Source organism: Urocitellus parryii, chromosome 1 (assembly GCF_045843805.1).
Source record: "Urocitellus parryii isolate mUroPar1 chromosome 1, mUroPar1.hap1, whole genome shotgun sequence".
Taxonomy (NCBI): Eukaryota; Metazoa; Chordata; class Mammalia; order Rodentia; family Sciuridae; genus Urocitellus; species Urocitellus parryii.
Window position 1 is genome coordinate 12,971,896 of NC_135531.1, and position 14,460 is coordinate 12,986,355.

The window sequence follows — 14,460 nt, forward strand, 5'->3', positions numbered from 1 at the left end:
CATCATATGACTATGAGGCCTCTAAGGACACTAGTCATTAGATTTAGGGCCCATTCTAATCGAGTTTGACCTTAAGTACATCTGCAAAGATCTTATTTCCAAGGAAAATCACATTGTGAGGTTCCAGATAGCCATGAATGGGGGGGGGGAGGTGTCACTTTTCAACCCAATACAAAATCACACCCTTAAAATTTGAAAGAAATATGTGTAACATTCTTTTATATGTTCTGAATTTTCTAGCATGCATATTTGTCACTTTTTCAAGTAAAAGTAAAGGAGAAACAACACCCCAGAGTTCTCTGCCCCAAAATGCAAATATTCTTTCCATATAATTTTATCCTGTGCCCAACATCTCCCTAAAGTTGTCTCCCAGTCTTGATCGTCTCTGATGATGTCAGGATCAAACTCCTTAATTAACGTAACATGGCTTTTCATGATTTGGTCTTCAGCATCCTTCTTCCTGTTTCATAGTCCAATAAAATTCCCTGCGACTACCGTTCCGCCCCAGCCTCCGGCAGGTGTCTGAGCTGCCTCTGCCACACCATCCCTCCATGCTCTGGTACTGAGTTGTTGGAATGCCCATGACGGCTACTCTGTTTCTATACTACCTCTCCAGAGATGAAACACTTCACATTTTCACTTCATCTCTGAAATCTGACCTTTGCTTTTATTCTTCTTAAATGAAAATTTCCATATGAAAGAACATAACCCAAGAACACATAGTGCTACCCTTGAGCAACCGTGTCCAGATGAACCAGTTCTCCCTCCCCGGAACCAGCCAGCCACCAGCCTGCCCCCACAGCTCAGGCCAAAGCCCGCGGGAGGCCAGGGCGAGCCGCAGCACCTCCCGGTCAGCCCGCAGCTCTGGTCCAGATTCTTCCTCTTCACCCATCACAGGTGCCTCCCTTTTGGACCTAGTGCTCGCAGCCACCGGGAAAATGAACAGCAGCGACTGCACCGTTCGGGGTCAGAGCATGCGCAGCGGACCAGCGGGGCTGCAGCTCAGCTCTCGAATGCGCACGCGCAGAGGCCGCTTCCCCCAGGACGCCCCGCCTCCGGCCGCGCCCCTTCACTAGGGGTCAAAGGTCGCGGGGCGGGCCGCCGTGACGCGCGCGGAAGCAAGTCGGGACCTTCGGGAGCGGCCGGTAGTGCAGCGGTGGCGGCTGCGGCGGTGGCTGCCACGGTGGGGCGCCCCGGCAGCTGGGGCTCGGGATCGCTCCGAGCGGCTGAACCCCGTCCGCACCGCCTCCTCCTCCGTCGCTGCGGACGGCCGCATGAGTCGAGGGACCATGCCCCAGCCCGGAGCGTGGTCGGGCGCGAGCTGCGGCGAGACGCCGGCGCGGGAGGGCGGGAAGGCGGCGGCCGGCGGGCAGCCCCGGCCCGCGATGCGGTGCCCGGCCGAGCCGTGAGTGCGCGGGGCGAGGGCCGGGCGGCGGCGGGCCGGGTCCCCTGCGGAGGGCTGGTCTGGGCTCCTTCGGCGTCCTCACCGAGGAGGACACTCAGCCGGTGTCCGAGGACAGCCGTTTCCCGAGGGCCCTTCTCACAACCCTGGGCACCATCGTCTCCCTCCCCGCGCCCGGCCGTGGCATCTGCTCGTCTCTAAAGTTGAGGAAACTCCAGAAATTTGGGGAAACGACCCCAAGAAGCGTCTTATTACCAATTTCCCGTAGCCCTTTCCTCCAGCCCGGCGTGGGGAGGAAGTAAGGTCGCCCCTGTCCCAGCCACAGGAAGACGGCAGCGCGACACGTTTGCTCTTGGGAGGCAAGTCGCCGCTTGTCCCACTTGTTGGACAGCCTTTGGACGCAGTCTGACCCCTTGTCGTCTTACCCTGAACGGCCTGACTAGTTCTCCCGTCCCTTAAAACAACGCAAGTCAGTGTGGGTCGGAGCAGTTCCCTACCCAACTGTGAGAAAAATGGCAGGGGTATGAGCTTGAGGCGCACTTTCTACACTGTAGAGAAGAAGGCCCATTTAAATGCCTTTGAACTTCTGAAATTGACGAACGCACAGACAACCAATTTGATAGATATTTTTTAATTGGCTGGGAAATTAAATTGTAAAGCATGTTTAAATGCACCTTTAGAGCTCCTGTCTTAATCGCCTACAGAGGGGTTCTTTAGAAGCCTGCTATGTAGATAATGGTATTATAGTAACTCATTTGCATAGTGTTTTACAACTGTGCTTTGGAGTATCTTGTTGAGCACTCAAGTGTGACGGTAATTATTCATTTAATGGGTTAATGGTCACTGGGAAAGATTTAGGGCAAGGGGTCTCAAACTCTAGAAGTAGGCAAGTAACTTAAGTTAGTACAATTGGCCAGGAGTTGTTCTTGGGGACCTGGATAGCTTATGTCTGCTTTGGGGGCTCCAGCCCATATAGTGTTAGATCTTCTGTATCTGAAGAATCCAGATATATTGGCTTTTGCATGAAATATCCTCATTTTTAAAAGGAGGCACTTTCTGTTTTTTCCTTTTAAATTTCAAACCACTGTAGAGACCCTTGTGGTGAGTTGATGTGGTCTGTAATTATAAGTATTCTGTTTGGGATAAAGTCCTACTCTAGACCCTGCAGAGGCTTAAGTAGGGGCTCTCTCACCTCTGCCCCTTGCCTTGGTAAGTGCTGCTGTTGCAGCAGCTGCCCACCACTAGGCTACCACCACCCTGCTTTCACTTTCTGGCTTCTCTGGGGACCCCCTCCCCCCTCCCCCCACCCACCCTTTGATGCCTTGCCTCTCAGGTGTTGTACCTCTCAGTCTTCAACTGAGCAGTGTCACACTCCCTTAGAGATGCAGAAACTTGAAACCAGACTCCTGTTTCCAAAAGTACCCATAGTTATTTGGCAGGTTTTCTGATGGATGTGGTTCTCAGAGTTAGCACCTGGGGAAATGGGCCACAGTGGGAAGGAGCTCTTCTCTGAGGAAAAGGTTAGGACACAGATGCCCTTTTCACTTCTCAGTAGACTTAAAGCTGAAAGGAATAATAATAATAAAAAAAACCTAACATAGGTTTGTCATTATACACATTAATAAGCAGTTATAGACTCCTTAGGTGCAGCTTGGCATTGTCAGGGCCATGGATCCCTGATGCTTTGGCAGGCATCTACCCCACCTCTTCCTGACTTCCTTAGCAAAACCAGGCAGAGGTAAATAATTATAATGACAGCAAGCTTCAGCCCCCATTCCCCCAGAATAGATGTTCTGGTTTGTGTTTTCATTAGCATCTTAATATCTTTTTTTCTCTTTGCTTTTTGTTGCCTTTTATTATCTCATTCCCGTTTAACTCATCAATGGGAGAAATAGGGAGGTGAGTATAACTTTCAGATGTCAACTTTTGAACATCTTAAGTTTTGGACTTTCTATACTGTTTCATCTTTCTGAATCAGCAGTATGTAAATTCCTACTTGATTAGTAGTTCCAGTGTAAACTTAGGCCCTTTTAAAATCTTTTTGGTCATTGGAACCAAGCCTTTTCTTTCCACTCAGATAAGTCAAAGTGTTTGCACTGGGAACTATTAAATATAATAAACTTGCAAATGTTTTGAAATATTCCATGGAGTCATTTTTAGCATATTTAGTGAAAAGTAGTTATGAATACAATTCATGACCCACCATCTACAGCTGATTTATATATTTAGGATATGACTCTTTGGAGGGTGTGAGGGATGGCTCATTTCCTAGCAGCATAGTTGACTTTTCCAATAAGCTCACTGCATTTCACAAGGGTGAGAGGTGGGCATGTAAACCACACGAATAAGCTGCTTTCTAAATGTCATTGCAGTTTTTCTTTTTCTTTTTTCCTTTTTGAAAATTGACTCATTTGAGAGCTGATGGTTGGCATCTCCTGGACAACCCCCAAGATGGCTCAGAGGGTACTTTAGGGTTCCATTTGAAGAGGTCTTCAACAGTCCCTTAGACCATTAATGGACTTTCTGGAAGTTCCTGCTCTCTCGTTAGCCAGGTCTCTGTTCTTTTTTCTGCTTATCCCACCACCAACATTTGACTCTTGTGTCTGCCTCTTGCTCTTAACTCAGCTAAGCCACACTGTGGTTCTTGAGAACATGGTTGATATCCAGACCAGAAATGTTTAGGGACTTGAGAACAGAGACTACTCCATGTCCCTTCTTATGTTCTGTGAGGGCGGGACAGGGTTCGAATCAGGGATTCATGGGCTGGCTATGTTGAGAAGCATACTGTCTGTGAAGCCCTAAGAAATTGAAGGCAAAATTTGTGAATGTTTCTGGCCCAAGGTTTCAGTTAAAACTAGTTTCTTAAAGGAACTGTGAGCTCTGCTTCCCCACCACCAAGCATTAAATTGTTGGTCTGTTTTCTTCTTTCACCTTGTGTGGGTGGAATGAGGTAAGTGTGGTAGGGTAACAACTATCACCTCTCACTCCCTCCACCTAATGAAGAGTCTGCTTTAGGGATCAGAGCTAGGATGCCTCTAAGAATCAAAACTCATTGTTGAGGGTGGCTGCTTTGTCCTCATATGCCTCTGGAAGTCACACAGTACAGCTTGAGCCTATCATGGGAAGTCCACTTGCAGAAGAGGGGTGGAATTTTGACCTGGGTGCTGGTACTTCCCTGCATTTTCTGCAACCACTAAGTGGTGGAGAAAGGTTGGTTTAAGTGGTCTTTGCTTCTCCTGTGCCTGTGTGGGAAGGTATGTCACATTGGTTGGCTATGTTTCATTACCTGACCCTTTAGTCTAGGACAGGCCAAGTTAATGCAGGACTGGAATTCAGAGGGCTGAAAAAGCTAAACTCAATTCTTTTAGATAACCAAGGCATCTTGGTGCAAAGGTTCATACTGGTGAGTGTTTAGGATGCTGTCTTAGTAGCTTTGTGTAGACTTTAGAGTTGTTTTTCATGTTACATGTTTACTTGAATCAAATTGAAAAATTGGCTTCACAGGATTGTCTTTTGCTTCACTGAGCTCTGCTTTTAATTTGCAGGTTTTCTTGGAAATAGTATAATTTTGTCTTTATAATAGTGAGCATTATAAAATAAGTCTTCAAAAGTTTGTGTGGTGGTCTTTGAACAGAGCAAGAGCAGTTATAATTTAGTATGCATTGCCATGTAGCTTACTCAATTTGGTATATTGCCTTAATAGTAAGAATAAGATATTTAGCTTACTAGAAAATTTGCAAATTCTGTTTAATGGGAACTTTAAAAAATATAATGTCATGATGCTATACTCAGAATTTTCTAACTAGGAATTATTAGCATTTGGTTTTAAAATTTAATCTAACAATATAATTGTGACTTGCAAGCCAGGAAATTGGGTCATCTAAGACTTTTATCTTACTTTCCTCTACCACTTTTCCAACTATGTTTTCTAAAAGAAAACTTTTTGTTGTGGTGATCATCTGAATCTTTAGGCTTCATTGGCCTCTCTTCTGCCATGGTGGATATCTCCCCACCCCCCCACCCCAATACTTATGAAAAAAAAAAAAAACTGCCAGATTTCTGAAACTGTTCAGCATTTATGAATTCATCTTGTTGTATCCCTTTTCCTTTTATCGCTGTCTTTCCTTCCTATAACACAAATTCAAACTAAACCTCTATTTCAGATTTCCAGTTTTAAATATTATAATTTTATTTTGTAATTATTTTCAGCTTTACTATTTTGATACTTAAACTAAAGCAGAAGTTTGAATTAAGTATTTTTAAAATTAATTTTATCTTCCATTCTTGTTAGTCTTATATTAGATGGATAATTACTTCATTATGGCTGTTGAGTTCCTTTCTGTTGATTGGATTTTATTACTTGAATTTAAAAGTTATCCTTTTTTGCTGGACATGATAGGGCACACCTGTAATCCCAGTGGCTTGGGAGCCTGAGGCAGGAAGATCACAAGTTCAAAGCCAGCCTCAGCAATTTAGTGAGGCCCTAAGCAACTTAGTGAAACCCTGAATCAAAATAAAACATGAAAAGGGCTGGGGATGTGATTCAGTGGTTAGGCATCCCTGGATTCAATCCCTGATACCAAAAACAACAATAACAAAAAAACTTATTCTTTCTCCAAGGAGATAAAACTTGGGGATAATTTTTTAAAGATCATATTACAATTTCCATACTGTTTGGTGACCAAGGAAGTTAGCTATATTCTTACACAGGATCTGAGTTAAATCCAGTTGTGGCTAAAATAATTTGCATATACTCTGGGCCTTGTTTTCATCAGTTTTTGATTTGCTTCTTTTGAATTCTGTGTCCCCAATCACTGCTTTTTGTTTCCAAAAAATCTCCCTTTCTGTTCTGTCTTCTCTTTGCATTTAGTTATCCTGTTCTGTTTCCTTTCATTTTCTTCCTGTTGGCCTTTGTAGGAATTGTTGGGGTGCACAGTAAGGTGCTTGTTTAGAAAATCTCCTTTGGGCACTGATGTTGTGATTGCATTTTTTGTTATTTTGTAGATTAAAAAGGAGGAGGACCAAAGCGGAGCCAGATGTGCGTGCAGATTAGCCACAGAACTTGTTTGAAGTCTGTAGAAGGAAGACCTAGAAGAGGAATCGTGTTGATTTTATAGCTCTCCTCTAGTCTTTCATTTTGAAGATGAGAAAACTAGGGCAAGATTGGGGAAGTGCCTTCCCCTAAGACATATTTCTGATAATGATATTTAGAAAGTGATTCACTTAAATGATTCTTCCAGAGGATCAGAGTTTTTCTTTTATCAGAGTTTCTCTGATACAACTAGCAAGGAGGCAGAAAAATGTTAAATATTCAAGAAAAGAATGAACACGTTTGGTCATTTTTTTGTTTTAGATCTTGTGAATCAGGTTTCTGTTTGCTTTTAACTCTGGCATAGGCTCTGGGAGTGATGTTACATTTTTCTCTTGAAATCTCACTTGAGTCAGAATACAAGGAAAGTACCCTTTCCATAATATTTGTTCCTTCACCCTCAAAACCTTAAACAACACACACACACACATTTATTTGGAGAGGAAAAAAATGGAATAAAAAATGATCATTGGGCAAATTGCTTATTAATATTCTGCATCAGTGAATGTATGAGAATTAATAAGAATAGCTAACTGTTTTGAGTACTAATTATTTTACATGTTTTCACTCCTCACAACAGTCCTTTGAAGTGGATTCTCTTACTGTCCTTTTTTATAGGAGGTTAAACTTGGACACTAAGAGGTGAAGTTACCCCAGTAATCACTGTACATACAGATGGAGTGAAGGGCGATTAAACTTGTGGCAGTCTGATTCCTAGGTCCTCACTCCATCCATTGCTCTCTGCAGAAGGCTGACATGGCTAAGAGGCAGGTCAGGAGTATGAACTGTTCAAGAAGAGAGAACCCCTGGAGCAGATCATAGGTTTAAAAGTGCAGGGTGCAGGCTGCAGGCTGAGGTTGTGGCTCAGTGGCAGAGTGCTTGCCTAGATTGTCTGAGGCACTGGGTTTGCTTCTCAGCACCACATGCAAATAAATAAAAAATAAAGGATCATCAACAGCTATTAAAAAAAAAGTGCAGGGTGGTGTTGGTCAAATGTTTGGAGTGAAGGGAGCATAGTGCCTAGTGGGGTAATGGAGTCCAGGCTAGAATAGAGTGGAGGATGAAGTGCAAATTTTGACATTGTCCCCCCAGTGTTTGAGAACCATTGAATGATTTCAGCAGAGGCAGGTTAGACTCCCACTTCTGTCCACCTCTCCTAGCATCTCTTCTGTGCCTCTTTTCCCCTCAGCTGTACTAGGTGGTTGGGGCATCTTAGTCATTCATTTACATTTTTTAGCCTGCTCTGGCCTCCTTCCTGCCTTTCATTGTGCCTGGAGTGCCGCCTGCCACTGGCTTGTGTGGGGATGGCATGTGCTAAGGTTGTGAGGAAGTTGGGGGTCTGAGTGTTCCTTATGTGGGTGTCAGCCAGTCTCCTTGTTTTTAGCTTAGTGTGTTCTCCATACCCTCAGAAGGACTTTAGGGACTCCAGTTTCAGAGTTTTTCTGGGGTTCTGTCCTGTTTACTAGCTTGCTTTCCACAGATATCCCTCCACCAGCCTTGGGCTTCCTTTCCAGGGTCATTTACCAATCTGCTTTTCAACACTTTGGGCTTTCACATGTCTTTTGCTTTCAGCAAAGATGGAGTTGGTGTTTCTATATCCTTTGTCATTTTGGGTGTTCAGCTGAGAATCTTGAGGGAGATAGTGGACATCAAACCAGGGGTCTTCATTTTTTCTATTATGTTCATTTTTTCTAGTACCTAGTGGAATTATGTCCCTTTCTAGTACTTAGTAGATTCTTTTAGTTTATCAGAGAGACTAGAGACACTTCAGGAAGCTGTTATGTGAGTAAAAAGTCCATAGTAGTAGTAGTAAAGTGAAAGCATGTGGAACACTACAGAACATAGGTGGCTGGTTGAATATGGGAGTTAGGGAGCAGGAGGAACCTCAAGGGGGATTGTTAGCTTTGAAGACTTGTAATTGATGTTCTCCTATCACTAGTTTTAGAGTAGCTATTGTTATATTTGCTTGTGACATGTTACAAAGGTTGGTAATTCGCCTGCATGCTTATATTAGCACTCTTCCCATCCTAAGAACTTGAGAGAATCATTTTGAAAGCTTCACTGATAAGATGCATGCTAAGATGCCTAGATGTACATCTGAGACATTAATAGACATTAATTGAAATGGCCTTAGGACCATGTTGCTGGTGAGTGATGTACATTATAAGAAATTCTGAAGTAGAAGACAGTGGTGAGATAGAAACATGAACATCTAAGATATAGAACCCATATTTGATCAGATTGCTACTATGTAATGTGAGAAGAGTTAAGCTTTTAGTGTCCCATGCATTTTGTAAGCAGCTGTAGGTTGTGATACATCAGAATACATCAGTGCAACAAGTGTTTTGAAAATGTCTACTTTGGTGTGATTTCAGCGAGGAGGACATGTACCGTGCTGCAGATGAAATAGAGAAGGAGAAAGAATTGCTTATACATGAAAGAGGGGCATCAGGTATGTTTGGAATTGTTTTATTTATTAGAGTCCTTACTGTTTATACTGGAACATGCAGTTAAATTGGTATAGCCATGTTCATAAAATCTGGACATGCACTTCCTAGGAAGTATTCTTACAAGTACGGTCTTACGTACACTAATTATTGTTGAGGTATATATGTTTAGGGAAGACTGTTTCCTGAGGTTTCAAAATTTCAATGCACGTATTCTCTCTGCATTCTTTACATTCATGTCATTTTTTTGTTCCTGTAGAGGATTATTTTAATCTCCTGAAACTACCTTCTCTTTTTTATTTCATTACATTCCTAGGAGAGTTTGACTTTGAAATGGATTTTTCATTTCTAGTTGAAGCTAGCTGTGCACATCTTTGCATGCAGATGGCCATGTAATCTGTCAGGCCTGCTCTTTTTACCTTCACTAGGGCCCTTTCCAAGGGAGAGATGCTCCTCCTAGCCCCTTTCACTGGTCCATGGAGACTTGGCCTGCAGGGCTGTAAGTGAAGTAGATCCTGTGCCAGCAGGCCTCATACAGAAGCCAAGTGGGGATACTCCTCAGATAATTCACAAGTGGCATTTTCTCTTTCATTACCTGTGCAGTTCAGGTGTTCTATTGGTTTGTTTTGAGAACTGGCTTCTGCTTATTTTATGGTTAACAAAGCATTATCATTGTAATTAGGAACGCATGATACACAGTAGGGTTATTTTAAAATTGTTGCATTATAATTATCCATAATGGGATTTGATGTTACAAATTTGTACATGCACTCAATATAATTTGGTCATATGGTTCCCTAGTATCTCTTTTTTCCCTCTCTTTCTCCTCTTCCCTGGTTCTTTTCCCTACTATACTGGTTTCCCTTCTGTTTTCATGAGAACCCCACCCCCTTTTTCCTATTTGTTTCTCTCTAGCTTCCAAATATGAGAGAAAACATGGATTCTTGACTTTCTGAGTTTGGCTTAGTTTGGTCTCAAGTTTGCATTTTCCTGAAAATGACATCATTTCATTCTTCTTTATGGCTGAGTAAAATTCCATTGTGTATATATACCACATTTTCTTTATTCATTCATCTGTTAATGGACACCTAAGATGGTTCCATAGTTTGCCTATTGTGAATTGTGCGTCTATAAACATGAGTATACATGTATCGCTCTAGTATGCTGATTTCCATTTTTTTTTTTTTTTTAAGGATAAATATCAAGGAGTGGTATAGCTGAGTCATGGTGGTTTCATGATTCCAGTCCTAGTCTTTTGAGAACCTCCATGCTGATTTCCATGGTGGCTGTACTTATTTATAATCTTACCAATAATATAAAAGTGTTCCTTTTCCATTACATTCTCCCCAGCACTTATTGCTTGTATTATTTGTGTGTGTGTGTTTGTGTTTTGTGGTGCTGGGGATTGAATCCAGGGGTCCTGTACCTCTGAGCTACATTTTTCCCTTTTTAAAAATTATATATTTAGGACAGGGTTTTGCTAAGTTGCTGAGGTTGGCCTCTAATTTGCATCCTTATCCCTCAGCCCCCCTAGTCACTGGGACTGTGCCTATCTGTTATTTGTGTTCTTTGTGACTACAATTCTAACTGGAAAGAGATGATATGTCAGTGTACTTTTGATTTGCATTTTCCTAATGGCTAAAGGTGTTGAACATTTTTTCATGTATTTGTTGACTGTTTCTTCTTTTAAGAAGTATGTAGTTAGTTAATTTGCCCACCTATTGATTGGATTTTTTTTAAATGATGCTGTTTGAGTTCTTTATATATTCTGGATAAAATCCTCAGAAAAATAGCTGGCAAAGACCTTCTCACATTCTGTAGGTTCTCTGTTGACTTTTTTTTTTTTTTTAACATTTTTTTTGGTTGTTAATAGACCTTCATTTTATTTATTTATATGTGGGCAGAGAATTGAACCCAGTGCCTCACACATGCCAGGCGAATGGGCTACCACTGAGCCCCAGCCCTTCCGTTGATACTCTTAATTGTTCCTTTTACTGTGCAGAAGCTTTAATTTGATGCCATCCCATATATTAATTCTTGGTATTATTTTCTGAGCTTTAGAAGTTTTATTGAGGAAGTCATTGCCTGTACCTGTTTGTTGTAGTGTTGACCCTGCATTTTCTTCTAGCAGTTGCATAGTTTCTGTTCTAATTAGGCATTTGACCCATTTTGAGTTGACTTTTGTGCAGGGTGAGAGATGGGGATCACGTCTCATTCTTCTATATGTGGATAACCAATTTTCCCAGCATCATTTGTTAAAAAGGCTGTCTTTTTTACGGACGTATGCTTTTGGTGCCTTTGTCAAGCATTCTGTAACTCTATCTGTGTGGGTTTGTCTCTGTGTCTTCTATTCTGTACCATTGGTCTGTATATCTGTTTTTAATGTCAGTATCATGCAGTTTCTGTTACTATAGCTCTGTAGTATAATTTGAATTTGGGGATTGTGATGCCTTCAGCAATTTTTTTTTTTCTCTTAGAATTGCTTTGGCTGTTTGGGGTCTTTTATTCTTCCAAATGAATTTTAGAACTGTTTTTTATAGTTCAGTGAAGAACATCATTGGTATTTTGATGGGGATTGCACTGAATCTAAATATTGCTTTTGGTAATATGACCATTTAAATAGTATTTATTCTGCCTATCCATGAACATGGGAGGTTTTCCCATCTCCCAGTGTTTTCTTCACTTTCTTTCTATAGAGTTCTATAATTTTTATTGTAGAGATATTTTACCTCTTTGGTTAGATTTATTTTTAAGTATTTCATTTTGTTTTGAGTCTGTACACAGTAGGGTTTTTGATAATTTCTGAGTCTTCCTCCTAAGAAGTTGGTGACTCTTCCCTGTAGTCAAAGGAGATGTTTTTTGAAGTGGTCCTGGCTTGTTCTTGGTACTCATAAGACTTCAGAGGATGGATGCAGAGTCCTTTTAGCCATATTTTTAAGGAAGATGCATATTCAGCTAGTGTTTTCTCTTCCCCTTTCCAGGTTCTTTCTGTTATTGTTCTCCACACAGTCATTCAAGCTTTTTAGTGGGTCTTGTAACTTCCAGCTTTAGTCTGGGAGTAAAATGGATCCCTTTATACTCCTTGCATCTCAGTTCTTCGGAGTTCATTGCTCTTCCTGAAATAACATCTTTCTGTAGTGCTTCCTCTCTTGAAGCAAAGCCCAGACTGAGCCAGAAAGTTTTCTTATCCTCTCCTTTTCTTGTTGAAAACTCTTCACCTGGTATAGGGTTCAGCAAATTGTGGCTCACAGCTCAAACCTGACCTGCTATATGGTTTTTATCTTATTTTATTTTTTTTACCATCTGGTTTTATAATGAAATTTTATTGAAAGTTTTTAGTGAACCTATTGCTTTTGTGTCTTTCATGCATGGTGAAGTTGTGTTGTACTGACAGAGACCTTATGACCCTTAAAGCCTGGGTTACTTCCTTTCTGACCCATTCCAGAAAAACTTGGATATTCCTGTCCTAGTTCATGCTAAGAGTCCCAGCTGCTTGGAGGGTTTCAGTATTAATTTCTTACCTTCTGAGTGTCTGAGTCTTATATTCGTCACTCATTTGGTAGTTGAGGAGCACACTTGCCACTCTGGTTTTCAGCTTTCCTTATTTTTATTTGTTGCCATTAGAAATGTTCTTTCCTAGAAACAACAATCATAGTCTGTACAGTTTGCAGGTAAAGAAGGGGAGTATGGTACTTAGTGAGCTGCTTGAGGTCTGGCACTGCCTTGTCCTTACCTCCAGCTCCTGGCCTAGTACATGGCATGAAGCAGCAGTTGGAGTCTCTCCCCCCCACACACATACACCAGAGAACAATAGCCAAATGGGAATTCAGGTAACATTTTGGTGCTGCCAACTGTGCAGGTACCCCATTTTCCCAAACCTCACTCCCCATGAAGTCCTGTATTGACATCAGATGGCTTGGTCTGCTCGCTTCAGTCCTGAGGTAGGCTCTGCCCCACTTGCCCAGAGGGACAAGTCTTGTCTTTGTGTGGGATTGAGGACAGCAATAGGGAGAGCAGGAAGGGAGACTGCCTAGGAGTGTGCACTCTGTTCAGGCTAATAACCCTGCCAGGCGGGAGCATAAGGCCTAGAAAGTATCCCGGCTCTACATTTATAGTTCTTGTTTTTTGGGAAGGTGAGTGGAAAGACAGATGCATGAATTTAAAAGATGAAGCGTCTTTGCTAAGGATTGACTGTGCAGCACTGGTGTTGGTTGTCTACGGATATTATAACTAAGGGGTCTGTTTCACTTTTGAGCTAATCCTGGCATGTGCCACAGTTAACCATATCTGTTTATGTGAATAAATATAATTTCCCTTTTTATGTAAAATCATTTTCTTTATAGAAGGATTCACAATGAGATTTTAAAAATAGACAATTTTTAAAGTTTACTTAAAAAAAATTGTTTTACTTAAACTGTAGGGGGGATGCTCCTTGATCATGTTGGCACCATCACACTCTGGCTTGTAAATGCCTGTGGTCTTTTCTTCTTCAGTAGTTTATAAGTCTGTTCAGGGTAGAACCTCTGTCTTTATTGCCTTTATATAGATAGTTCCTAGCTTGGTGCTTGGCACATGCTAGACACCTAGTGAATTGAGTTGAATGAAACAATGTTAATTTTTATGTAAAACTTCCTCAGGAGTAAATATGTTTTGAGGTACTTGTGGGTTTATGCCCTAAAATCATCATTAATATCTTCAATGACTTAAAAAGGAAGTCAAGATGTACCTGAGAATTCCCCTCATTTTCTTCCTGAAAAATACATGTTAACATATGCATACTCATACACCACAAACTCAAACCCCAAACCTTTTATGTTAAGGAAAATCTAAAGACTTTTTTTTTAAACCTTTAACATTTGTATGATCATGAATTATATTTTTAATTTTGGGGAATGTGTATTTAGTCAAATGAGGTCTATGAATCAACTAATGGTTAGAGTTCCATTGTCTGGTTTATTGTCAAAAAATAATAGCCTTTTGGGATCAGGGCAGGGTATAAATAAATACAGATAATTAAGTGATATTTTTGTTGTAGTATGTTATCTTTTTGCATAATGGATATAAAAAACTGAATCAGGGCTGTGGCTCAGTGGTAGAGCACTTGCCTCACGTGAGTGAGGCACTGGGTTTGATCCTCAGCACCACATAAAAATAAACAAAGATATTGTGTTCATCTACAACTAAAAAAATATTTTAAAAAAGATGGAATCAAGGGCTGGGGTTGTGGCTCAGTGGTAGAGCACTTGCCTAGCAAGGCCCTGGGTTCGATCCTCAGCACCACATAAAAATAAACAAATAATTTTTTAAAAGAACCTTAAAAAATGGAATCAGTAAAATTATTTTTTTATAGTTCAGACTGTTGTCTTTGATTAGAAAAGTATTCACAGACCCCTGTGGGTCAGTGCAGTTTCAGGTGCTGAGGACACAGCTGGGAAGCAAAACAAAGCCCCTGCCCTCAAGGAGCTCATGTTTTACTGTGGATAGGTGTATGTGGGGACATAGAAAAAGAAATATGTCAGGTG

General features: G+C 41.3%; 1 protein-coding gene across 3 annotated transcripts in view; it reads left to right on the top strand.

The window, feature by feature from the left end:
* Nucleotides 1-1,117: 1,117 nt before the first annotated feature.
* Nucleotides 1,118-14,460, top strand: part of Otulin (OTU deubiquitinase with linear linkage specificity) — a 45,497-nt gene continuing 32,154 nt past the window's right edge. For all 3 annotated transcript variants that reach the window (XR_003301115.2, XM_026392384.2, XM_026392383.2), the window contains exons 1-2: nucleotides 1,118-1,405; nucleotides 8,867-8,943. Coding sequence is in view for 2 of the 3 variants with exons in the window: in XM_026392384.2 (XP_026248169.1) it covers nucleotides 1,275-1,405; nucleotides 8,867-8,943 (208 nt within the window). In the remaining variant the exon portion in view is untranslated. The remainder of the gene's footprint in view (nucleotides 1,406-8,866; nucleotides 8,944-14,460) is intronic.